An 11,684-nucleotide genomic window follows, 5' to 3' on the forward strand; every position below is an offset into this window, starting at 1 on the left:
ATGGGGTGCCAGGACAGGCATGCAGGGTCAGGAAGGAGGGTGGGATGTGCCTGGACAGGCAGGGGAGTGCACAGAGGCCAGGCCCACACAAGGGTGGGCCGGGAGGGCAGTGTGTCGGGTAAGACCAGGCTTCTCACTCTGCCACCCCCCGGCCTTCCCCCAGCCCCAGGATGGGACGGGCTAGGCGCCTTGCTTGGGAGCCCCAGCATGTGCCCAGTGTCATCGATGCCAGCGAGCTGTCATCCATCCTGGTGGGCCAAGTCCTCCACCACTTGGTCCAGGAGGAGCACCTGGGGCCCGCGGTGGCAGAGCTGGAAGGTGAGGGGCTGCAGCCAGGAGACCGTGCAGGGTCCGCTTCCCGGACGGGGGTTCCCTTCAAGGCAGTGAGGGCTTTTCTGTCATTGTAAGGCGCGGGGAATCAGCCCTGGGGTGACCCTTTCTCTGTGTCCTGCTCCAGAAGCACAGCAGAGGCAGCTGGCTCCAGAGACACAGGGAGGGTCCGCTTCGTGGGTGGAGCCCGTCCAGGAGCTCCCTGCGACCCCTGTGCTGGAGCTACGGCCGGTGTCACCTGCTTCAGCCTCTGCAGAGCCGGAGGATGTCCCAGCAGTGGCCTCAGCCCCAGGGCCAGGCCCCAAGCTGGAGCCCCATCAGCCCTTGGGCACGGGGCCTGGAGCACCAGCCGGGATGGCACAGGGCCTGACAGAGCCAGAGGTGGACCCGGCGCCCACCAGACCCCGTGCCATGAGCCACTGGGACATCCCAGGAGTGGTCTCAGGCCCCGAGCTGGAGCCCCATGAGCCTTCAGGCCCGGGGCCCATGGCACCTGCCAGAATTGTACTGGGCCTGGCAGAGCCAGAGGCGGACCTGGAGCCCACCAGACCCTGTGCCATGAATGCCTGGGGCATTCCAGGAGTGGCCTCACGCCCCGAGCTGGAGCCCCATGAGCCTTCGGGCCCGGGGCCCGTGGCACCTGCCGGAACGGCACTGGGCCTGGCAGAGCCAGAGGCGGACCCGGAGCCCACCAGCCCCTGTTCCTGGAGCACCTGGGATGAGCCAGGGGAGGAGGAGCCGACGATCCTGGCGTTTCCCCCGTCCCTGGTGGCCGAGCAGCTGACCTTGATATGTGCGGTGAGTGAAGTGGGCTCTCTGGGATGGGGGTGGGCCTTCCCTGTGTCACGGCCTACTCCAGACCTGCTGTCCCCTGACGTGGACTCCTGTGATGTGGGCCCACATCCTAGCTTCCCCACCGACTCACCCTGTGCCCTGAGAGACTCTCCCCACCCCCAAGTCCTCACTGACCACATGGGGACAGTAGGGCTGGCACTTAGGGATCCTTGCAAGCCAATGAGGAGGAGTGGAGGGAAGGTGGGCAGGGCCTGGCTGGGGTGGGAGGGGCAGGGCATGGGAGGGGTGCTCAGAGAGGTGCTGCCAGGGCCGTAGGTCCTTGGGCCATTGGCCTGGCAGGCTTCCATGGCCTCCACACCTCAGAGGCCCCTGCCGGGTACCTGACTGCTTGGGAGACACAGACACCAACAGAGGCTCTGGGTGGAGTTGTTTCAGGGGAAAATGCACCTGAGTGGGAAGCGGGATCCACGGGGTGGCAGAACGGGAGGCAGATGCCCCAGGATGGGCAGGTGTGAGCTGCCTTGTGTAGCAGGGAGGAGGTGAGCGAGGGTGCCTGTGAGCAGAGCCCCTCCGTTCCCCAGCACTGTGGGGTCCTGTGCATCCGGTCCTGGGCGCCTCTGTGGACGGGGTCCGAAGCCTGGGCGGCCACAAGGCTCACAGCACACCCCCAGCTGCCTGGGCCCCAGCTATGACTGGTGACTCTGCCTAGGAACAGGGGCACCAGGGGCACAGCTAGATAACCACCCTCCTTGTGATCCCCAGGAGCTGTACAGCAGGATTGAATTCGGTGAATGTAAGACCTACTTAGAGAGCCAGCCACTGATGGAAGGCATTGAGCTCCTGGCCCCCAACATCCATAACATCATGAGGCAATTTGATGCCACGTTTTACTTCGTCACCTCCTCCTGCCTCAGGGCCCCGAGCTTGATGGCCCAGGATAGGGCCCGAGTGGTGGAGTTCTGGATCCAGGTGGCCAAGGTGTGTCATGGAACAGCCCCCGGGGTCCATCCTGGCGTCGTGTGACCTGCTCCCCTCCTTGGCCAGGTTTCAGGATGGGAGCCTGTGATCTGACCCTGTATGGTCCCTGGCCCCCTCCTGCCAGGGGTGTGTGGACCTGGACTCCCATCCCTGGGACACCCTGGGACAGGCATCCCTGGCCCCTTCCTTGGGTTGAGCTACAGTCCTCCACCCAGGAAGGCTGCTCAGCAGGTACCAGGTGTGCTGGGTTCCCTGGGTGTCTGTCTCCTTAAGGACAGGAGTTCATGGGGGGACAGAAGCAGAGAAGCAGGCCATGCTTGAGCCGAGAGCTCTCTCTTCCCTCCCAGGAGTGTCTGGACCTCAGAAATTTCGAGTCCCTCCACGCCATTCTCTGTGCCCTGCAGTGCCGTGCTGTATGTCGTCTGGACAGCACCTGGGGACATGTTTCCTGGTGGGTAGTCGTGTCCTCGGGACCAGGGCGCCTGAGTGGACAGGTCCACCCCTGGGTCTGGCGCTGTCCCCTCGGTTGGCTGGGACCTCCTGGGAGGCGGCAGAGCCTAGGGACAGGGATGGTGGGCTCTTGGAGCCCCCTGTGGGTTAGGCCAGGGGGACCCCTGCAGGAATCCGTTTCCTTCAATGTCCGGTGTGGGTTGAAGCCAACTGGAGATCTTGAGCATGTGCCCTGCAGCAGGAGGTCTCTGCCCCAAGAACAGTGACCTCACCTCAAGCAGATCTGCCCCCGGGAGAACTGGGAAAGGAGGCCACGGGTGGAAACATGCAGCCCCCTCCCCAGGCCACAGAGTCCCCAGGGCTCAGGGCCGTGAGGGAAAGCCTCCTGCAGGTAGTGGATCTTCTGATGCCCCAGGAAAGCTCTCCACCTACTGGCCATGTGTCTCCCTCCTCCTCTCCCCTCCCCTCAGGAAGAGCTTCTGGAGCTATAAGAAACTTCAAAAGAGGGACCACGGGCTTAATGGGAAGCAGCTCCTCGAGGTTCGTGAAGGCTAGAGGTCTGGAAGGGAGGGGTCCTTGGGGCAAGTCCTCTACCGTGCTGTGGCCCTGCCTTGGGGCAGGCTCGACATGTGTGGGGTGACAGGGGGGAGCTGATGGGGGAAGTGGGGACCCCCAGGCCCCGAGGTGTCCCGTTTGTCTCCCTCCCTGGCTCCACTTGACTGGGGGCCTGGTATCCAGTGAGGACCCAGGGGACAGGCCCCCAGTCAGGGCTGGGGCTGGCGTGGGGGCGGCAGCAGGGGTGGGGCCTGTGGCTGAGCAAGGTTGGCCTCTCCCCTGGGTCCCCTGAGCCCGTCACTGCCCCTCTGAGCCCTCGGGCTCCTCATCTGGTCATGGAGGGTTGTCGTCCCCCTGGGGTGCGGCCTGCCAGGTGAGCAGTGTCCAGGGAGCACAAGATGGGCTTTAGCTTTGTGCCCATCCCACCTGGTCATGTGAGGGGAGCCGTAGTGATAGCCAGGTGACACGGAGTCCTCAGGGCACCCTGGGAGGCAGAGGGACCTCCCCTGACACTCTGGAGGTGAGGAAGCCTCTCAGGGCAGCCGGTCTCAGCCCAAGGACTCCCATGAGTATGTGTGTGCTGGAGCTGGGGTTGCTCTAGGCTGAGAGCCTGCTGGAGCTGGGGCAGCATAGGTACCAGGGGACTTGGGCAAGGCATCCATCAACCAAGGTCTGGTTGTGGAGGCCACGTGGGAGGGGAGCTCGAGCACCTGTGTGTCCTGGACCTTGCAGGAGGCGAGGGCCACAGTGAGGCGACGGCGGCAGGCCCCCTACAGATACCTGGATGGGAAGACGCAGGTGAGAGAGGCATGGCCAGGGTCACGGGCAGTGGGGGCGACCCTGCACCTGCTCCTGGTGCCACCTGCCCTGAGCTGCCGGCACTGGGGGGACCAGGAGGAGTGCGAGAGCAGCTGGGTACAGGAGAAGGTGGAGGGCAGGTGCAGGGACCACAGGGCCTGTGACTGGCCAAAAGCCAGCCCTGGGAGGGCCGGGGATGAGGGGAGCAGGGCGAAGGTAGGGGAGGGCGGCAGCACAGGGTGGTCCAAGGGAGCTGGGGGTTGCGCGTGTGGGGTTCAGGGGAAGCTCTGTGTGTACCCCTGAGGCAGGTGGGGACTCATCACCTCCCCACCCTGGTGGCACAGGGCATAGTCCCGTTCCTTGGATATTTTCTGCGTGACGTGCCCATAGACCAACTCTCGAAATATAATGAGGACGTGAGTGACCCAGCAAGGCACAGGAGGGCGAGCATGGTGAGTTTTACAGAGAGGAGAGCCCCCAGTGAGCCCAGACCTCTCAGCACCGCCCCCCCAACTCCTGAGCAACCCCTTCCACCCCACGAGCTGGGCTGCTTGGAGAGGACTGCCAGAAGGACCTCCCCTAAGCCGTAGTCCTGGCTCTAGGGCAGGTGGGGCCGAGGGCTAGAGGGGCAGCATCTGGGCAGGACTGGCATCCCCCTCAGGCCCTCCCCAGGGGGAGGGATACTGCTCCTTCAGGGCAGGAAGCACATCAGGGGGCTGGCAGTGCCTTCCCGCCTGAGGCCCCGTCTCCCTGTCTGCCGTCACAGAGTTGCGTGGGAAGCTTGGCCTCAGCTCCCCAGTCCACTCCCCGCCTCTCGGTAGCCCCGATCCTGGGCCAGGTCCGGGTGCTCTTTCTTGTCAGGCCGGCCCCTTGGAGGGCCCTGGCTCTCCTCCACCTTGAGAAAGGGTGGGGACGTTCCGGCCTCGTTCTGGGCTCAGAGGGCTGCTTCCGATGCACTTTGGCTGCCTTGCTGCCTTCCAGGGTGATGGTATAAAATAAGAGTTGAGTGCCCAGCCATGAAAGGTGAGGGATGGAGTCAAGAACCCCTGGGCAGGACCTTGTCCGGGCCATCCCCTGGGTCTAACGTGTCTTGAGAGAGTTAAGACATGCAGAGCTGAGGACACTAAAGGCTTTGTCAGGTGGGGGATGGGGGTGGCATCAAGGCCCCCTTCCTGGAGGAGCTGGAGACCCAACACTGGGAACAGGCAGGGCTGGATGGCATTGGAGGGAAGGCGGGTTCCCGTGTGAGCAAAGATCCGGGACCATCCCACTGCCCCACCCCTCACCCCCCTCCCTGTCTGCATCCTGTCCTTCCTTGCCCCAGGTCACTCTCATCGGACGTGAGATCATGATGCACAAGCGCGTGGCCGCGCTGTATGACCTGGAGCCCGATGAGCGCTTCCTGTCCTTCTTCCAAACTGAGGAGCTCCTGGATGAGGAGAAGAGGTGAGGCTGGCAGGAGTCGGGCGTGGGCTGTAGCTGCCGGCAGGCTTGGGGAGAAGGTCCTCCTGACGTGTGGCTCCAGGGGCTCACAGGGGGCCCTCTGTCCTGCAGCTACCACCTGTCCTGCCAGCTGGAGGCCTCAGGCCAGTGGGCCGGCATGAAGGAACTGTTGCAGTTCTTCAGGTCCCACAAGATATAAACTTAGTGGCCAGGGCCAGGTGAGTTTCTGGCCTGGGGCCATTGGCAAGGGGTGGGCTGTTCCCCAGCCTTAGGGAACCTTTGGGCCACATTGGGTGTGGGGGCATCCTAAAGACCAGTGGGGCTGGCATGCCAGCTCCACTGCCAACCAGTCCTGTCAGTCTGAAGGGTGGTTCCCCTCCCTCTCTGGGATCCATTCTCCTCGTCCGTGAGGAGGTGACGCTCAGGGGCCTTCCTGTGACAGGAACCCCCCGGGTGCTGGTGATTGGCAGGACCCTCCGCACAGGGCCCGGAGCACAGAGGGCAGTGGGGATGGCGTGGAAGCAGGATAATGGGGGGAACCCGGGATAACCTGCCTCTTCTGATCACCCACGTGGCCCTGTAGCTGCTGTCATCGGGCCCGTGGTCCTGCTGGTGTCCTGGCTGCATGCGGACGAGAGCTTCATCCCCTTCGGGCAGGCGGCACCTGGCGCCCCCGGACCCCAGTCTGCCTGCTGCTCCTCCTCCTCCGGCTGCTCATCCTGAGCCTCTGCCGGGGCAGCTGCTCTGGCACCTCCTCTGTCGGCAGACTCGGGCATCTCTCCAGGCTGCCGCTGCATCCTCAAGGACCCGTACGTAGCTGCGGCCAACCTGGACACCTTTGTGCTGTGTCAGCCCCTCTGCTTGTGGCCCACTGGACAGAGGCAAGCTGACCCACCATGTGGAGGGTGTCACCATTCCTGCACATGGCCTCCCATGTTGTCGACACCACCTGCTGCCTGGGTGCTGTCAGCCACTGAGTTGTAGCCACAGGGTTCCAGGAAGAGGTGGGGCCGTCCTCACCAGGTCTGGCCTTTCCCAGGATGGACACTGACATGGTGCAGCGCTGCGAAGAACCACCATCCCTGGGTGTGCAGCAGAGGCATCTGAGGACGCAGGGATGGCCGGCCACTACAGGTTCCCAGGGCATGCTCCCAGGGGGACCCCCTCTAGAACTTTCTCATCCCTGAGAAACAGCCTCCCTAGGGATTAAAGATGGTGATGTGAGAGATGAGACAGAGTCCCCCTCCTAAAAGCACATATTAAACAAAGAATATAATTAGTACAAGTCATGCTGAAAGAGCAACATGAAAGAAGGCTGCACCGGACTGCATACACCTGGAGAAAAGAGCAGAACTCACGGAACAGGGTCAGGTATCAAAGCTGTGACCCGGCAGAACCGAAGCCCTTCCCCCACCCCAGCCCAATGGCGGGAGGAAGAGACACAGACCTGGAGGACAGAGATTCGAGCTGCTTGTGGAAAACAGGGATTCATATCCGGCTGATCTGGGTGGGAAGTTTGAAAGACTTCCTAAAAGCGAGAGGGCTGCTAAAGGGACAAGGAGTGCACAGACCTCACCACTCAGGAGAAAGGAGAGGTAGAAAAACTTATGTGGGTACACTCTGCCCAGCAGGTTGGGAACTTAAACAATGTTCAGGAGCTCCATCCCCCTGGCTGGCTTCGCAGCTCCAAGGTCCCCCACTGTGATATGCAGCCTGCTGTGTCTTCCTCCCACCTAGCCCTGCACCTGGCTCACAAACTGGCTGCCCCTACCCTGGCATCAGGCCAGCCAGAGGGAAGCCCTGCCTACAGCAGCTATAAACACAAAGCATAGAGGCTTACACCTGTGTGTTCAGTCCTGGTTTTGGCAGTTGAGACAGGCAAAGCAGCCAGGAAATAGGGGACAGCTCTTTCCTGCCCCCCAGGCACCAGCACCACTCCCCTGTGACCCCCAAGATCACTCCAGTGCCTGAACGGCTCCAGAGAGTAGAGCTTCTGGGCACTAGGCGGTGCCACATACAGGTATGAAATGTGAAAGGAACCTGTTTCAAAGCAAAATCTCAACAGCAGAGGAAGGATCGACTGAGACTGAATTAATAAATTTTCCTGAAAAGTCCTCAAAATGAAAATCATAAACATGCTCATGGAGGTACAGAAAAATATTCAAGAACTCAGGAATGAATTTAGGACAGAGATCCAGTCATTGAAGAGCACAATAGAGGGCATTAAAAGCAGGTTAAATATGGTGGAGGAGACGATAAATGAAATGGAAATCAGGGAAGAGGAATACAAAGAAGCTGAGCAACAGAGAGAAAAGGATCTGTAGGAATGAAAGAATACTGAGGGAAATGTGTGACCACACCAAGCAGAACAATATTCATATCATGGGGCACCAGAAGAGGACGAAGAAGAGAGAAAAAGGGATGGAAAGTGCCTTGCGGAAGTAATTGCTGAAAACTTCCCCAGTCTGGGGAAGGAGATAGTCTCTCAGCTATGGTAGTGCACAGATCTCCTGACACAAGGGACCCAAGGAGGACAACACCAAGACATATGATAATTAAAATGGCAAAGATTAAGGATAAAGACAGAAGATTAAAAGCAGCCAGAGAGAGAAATTGGATCACATACCAAGGAAAAACCATCAGGCTGTCATCAGACTTCTCAGCAGAAAGGCCTCGAACCAAGAATACTTTTTCCGGCAAGATTATCATTTAAATTTGAAGGAGGAATTAGAGAATTTCTGGGTAAGCAAAAGCTGAGAGAACTTAGCTCCCACAAACCATCTCTACAGTGTATTTTGGAGGGACTGCTATAGATGGAAGTGTTCCCAAGGTCAAATAACTGTCACCAGAGGTAATAAAAAGGGACAGCCAAAGAGTCCAGAATATGATATATAGCTAGTATATAAAGAATGGAGGAGAAAAAAGGGGGGTAGAACTTCAGATGGTGTCTGTGAGAGCACACTGAGCTAAGTGAGACTCTCAGATAGTAAGGAAGTCACCCTTGAACTCCAGTAAACCTGCAGCCTGCAGTGGCAGTAAGTGCACACCTACTGATGATTACCCTGGATGTAAATAGTCTGAATGCACCGATCAAAAGACACAGAGTCACTGAATGGATAGAAACACAAGACCCGACTGTATGCTGCCTGCAGGAGACTCACTTCAAACCCAAAGACATATACAGACTAAAAGTGAAGGGACGGAAAAGATATTTCATAGAAGTAATAGGGAGAAAAAAACAGGTGTTGCAGAACTTGTATCAGACATGAGACTTTAAAAGAAAGTCAAAAGAGACAAAGAAGGACATTACATAATGATAAAGGGTCAATGCAACAAGAGGATATAACCATTATAAATATCTGTGCACCCAACACAGGAGCACCTACATATGTGAAAGAAATACTAACAGAATTAAAAGGGGAAATAGAATGCAATGCATTCATTCTAGGAGACTTCAACACTCCACGCACTCTGAAGGACAGATCCACCAGACAGACGATAAGTAAGGAGACAAGAGGCATTGAACAACACATTAGAACAGATGGACCTAACAGACATCTACAGAACTCTCTGCCCAAAAGCAGCAGGATACACATTCTTCTCAAGTGTACGTGGAACATTTTCAAGAATAGGTCATATACTAGGCCACAAAAAGAGCCTCAGTAAATTAAAAATATTGAAATTGTACCAACCAGCTTCTCAGACCACAGGGGTATGAAACTGGAAGTACATTACACAAACAAAATGGAAAAGCCTACAAACGCAGGGAAATTTAGCAACGTGCTCTTAAATAAGCAATGGATCAATGACCAAATAAAAACAGATCAAGCAATATATGGAGACAAATGACAAAAAAATTCAACACAGCAATATCTGTGTGATGCAGTGAAGACTGTGCTGACAGGGAAGAATATTGCAATACAGGCCTACCTCAGGAAAGAAGAACAATCCCATATGAACACTCTAAACTCACAATTAATTAAACTAGAAAATGAACAAAGGAGGAGGTCCAAAGTCAGTAGAAAAAGGGACATAATGAAGATTGGAGCAGAAATAAATAAAATCAAGAAGAGTAAAACAATAGAAAGAATCAATGAAAACAGTAGCTGTTTGTTTGAGAAAATAAACAACAGAGATAAACCCCTAGCCAGACTTATCAAAAAAAAGAGTCTGCACACGCAAACAGAATCAGAAAAGAGAAAGGAAAAGTTACTACAGACCCCATAGAGATACAAAGAATTATTAGAGAATACTATGAAAAATTATACGCTAACACACTGGATAACCTAGAAGAAACGGACAACTTTCTATAAAAGTACAACCTTCCAAGGCTGACCCAGAAAGAAAGAGAAGACCTGAATAGACCATTACCAGCAACAAAACTGAAGTGGTGATCAAAACACTACCTAAGAACCAAACTCCTGAACCAGATGGATTCACCCCTGAATTTCACCAAACATTTAGTGAAGACCTAATACCCACCCCCCTAATGTTTTCCAAAGAGTAGAAAAGGAAGGAATAGTTCCACACTCATTCTATGAGGCCAGCATCATCCGAATACCAAAAATGAACCAAAGACACCACAAAATGAGAAAATTACAAACATCCCTGATGAACATAGATGCAAAAATACTGACTGAAATATTAGCAAACCCAGTTCAAAAATACATCAAAAAGATCATCCATCATGATCAAGTAGGATTTATTCTAGGGATGCAAGGGTGGTACAATATTAGGAAGTCCATCAACATCATCCACCACATCAACAAAAAGAAGGACAAAAACCACATGATCATCTCCATAGATGCCAAAATAGCATTCGACAAAATTCAACATCCATTCACAATCAAAACTCTCAACAAAATGGGTATAGAGGGCAAGTACCTTAACGTAATAAAGGCCATACATGACCAGCCCACAGCCCACGTCATGGTTAACAGTGAGAAGCGGAAAGCCTGTGCTTAGGATTGGGAACGAGACAAGGGTGCCCACTCTCCGCACTCTTATTCAACATAGTTCAACAAGATAACGGGTGAATGTAGTAACCACATGGTTTTCTCGTGTAAAACCTTCATAAGAGTGTATGTCAATAATTCCTTAATAAAAAAAAAGAAAAATATCCTCCCTGAGGACAGTGTGATCTGGATGTCGTCCCTGCGGTTGGTGGCTCCTGGGGTTGGTCTCATCCCTGTGCAGGTGGGATGCAGTGAGAGGACTGCCACCCCCCACTGCTCTTTCTTCTCAAAGCTCTGCTGTCATGCAGATCTCATGTGCCCCCTGACCCACCCGGCCCTCCAACTCTGACACAGGGGGGCCCTGATCTCTGCCAGGTTGCCCTCCATCCTCTGACCTCCCCCATAAGGTGCTCAGGAAGAGCGGGGCGCTCTAAGCCCCAGGCTGGCACACCTTGTCAGCACTGGGGAGGGCTGGTCAAACAGAACCTGGGCCTTTCTTCCTGACACCTATAGGTTATAGGTTATGATGAGACACCAAAATCTATAAGCCCCAGGGTGTCTCCTCACATCTGGAACACCACTGCACGTGTAACCGAAGTAGATCCCAGGGCTGCAGGGCACCAGTCTAGCACTGTCCCATTTGATGAGACACAGCTGCTCCACACATTGCAGAAAATTCCTTTTCAAAAAATGTTGAACTTGGTCTCTCCAGCACCTCCAAGAGGTACATGCCTTCCATTGGGGGGCTTTCTCTGAGTCTAGTTTCTCCAAGCTTCACACCTCAGAGCACCCACCAGAGCTCCCAGGTCCCCAGTCGTCTTCCATGGTGCCCCTCAGCCGTCCAGCTCCTGGCTGAGTGGCTTGATGTCTGTGACAAAAGGCTGGAGAGGCTGAGCAGAGGCACTTGGCTCTGATTCTCCCCATAATGCTCCCCCAGGGCTCTCAGGATGTGCTCGCCCTCCCAGGAAGGGAGGGAAGGCCTGGAGGGGAGTTCCACAATCAGCACAAATACCCACATGGGGGGCTTCAGGCTGGAGACAGTCTCCAGGCCTTATGCTGCAGGTGGAGCCCCAGACTGGGGACTGGGGAAGTGGATGTGGGCCCTCCTGACAGCCTCAGGTGACCGGGTGACTGGAGGTAAAATCGGGACACCCAGGCCACCCTCCATCCCTTGGCCCTGCCCCCAGCACCCTCAGAGCCATCTGCCTGCACAGTGGTCCCAGGGATGACCCCAGCCACATAGGGAGGTAGGTTTGGGCAGGAGGAGGGCAGACGGGTCCCTGGAAGGGCAGTGGCCAAGGTCAGACCTGTCTTCCTGCAGAGCCCACCAGCCTGAACGTGAGACAGAAGAGCTCTGGGCCCAGAAACAAAGCAGCAGCC

General features: G+C 56.1%; 1 protein-coding gene across 1 annotated transcript; it reads left to right on the forward strand.

The window, feature by feature from the left end:
• The first annotated feature begins 706 nt into the window (after positions 1-706).
• On the forward strand, positions 707-10,548 carry LOC140848801 (ral-GDS-related protein-like). The gene is made up of 9 exons (XM_073233082.1): positions 707-1,128; positions 1,888-2,103; positions 2,451-2,554; positions 3,024-3,093; positions 3,841-3,906; positions 4,251-4,358; positions 5,231-5,352; positions 5,461-5,567; positions 5,933-10,548. The coding sequence occupies exons 1-8, from the start codon at positions 742-744 to the stop codon at positions 5,546-5,548; spliced, it is 1,161 nt and encodes a 386-aa protein (XP_073089183.1). The 5' UTR covers positions 707-741; the 3' UTR covers positions 5,549-5,567; positions 5,933-10,548.
• Positions 10,549-11,684: the final 1,136 nt, after the last annotated feature.

Source organism: Manis javanica, chromosome 4, assembly GCF_040802235.1.
Source record: "Manis javanica isolate MJ-LG chromosome 4, MJ_LKY, whole genome shotgun sequence".
Classification (NCBI taxonomy): Eukaryota; Metazoa; Chordata; class Mammalia; order Pholidota; family Manidae; genus Manis; species Manis javanica.

What these genes read in the sequence shown, in the direction of transcription:
- LOC140848801 (XM_073233082.1), top strand. Translation starts at nt 742, where the DNA reads ATGAGCCACTGGGACATCCCAGGAGTGGTCTCAGGCCCCGAGCTGGAG. An exon ending in AGCTGACCTTGATATGTGCG is followed by an intron (nt 1,129 to 1,887) that starts GTGAGTGAAGTG and finishes TGTGATCCCCAG; the next exon opens with GAGCTGTACAGCAGGATTGA. An exon ending in CTCCTGGATGAGGAGAAGAG is followed by an intron (nt 5,353 to 5,460) that starts GTGAGGCTGGCA and finishes TCTGTCCTGCAG; the next exon opens with CTACCACCTGTCCTGCCAGC.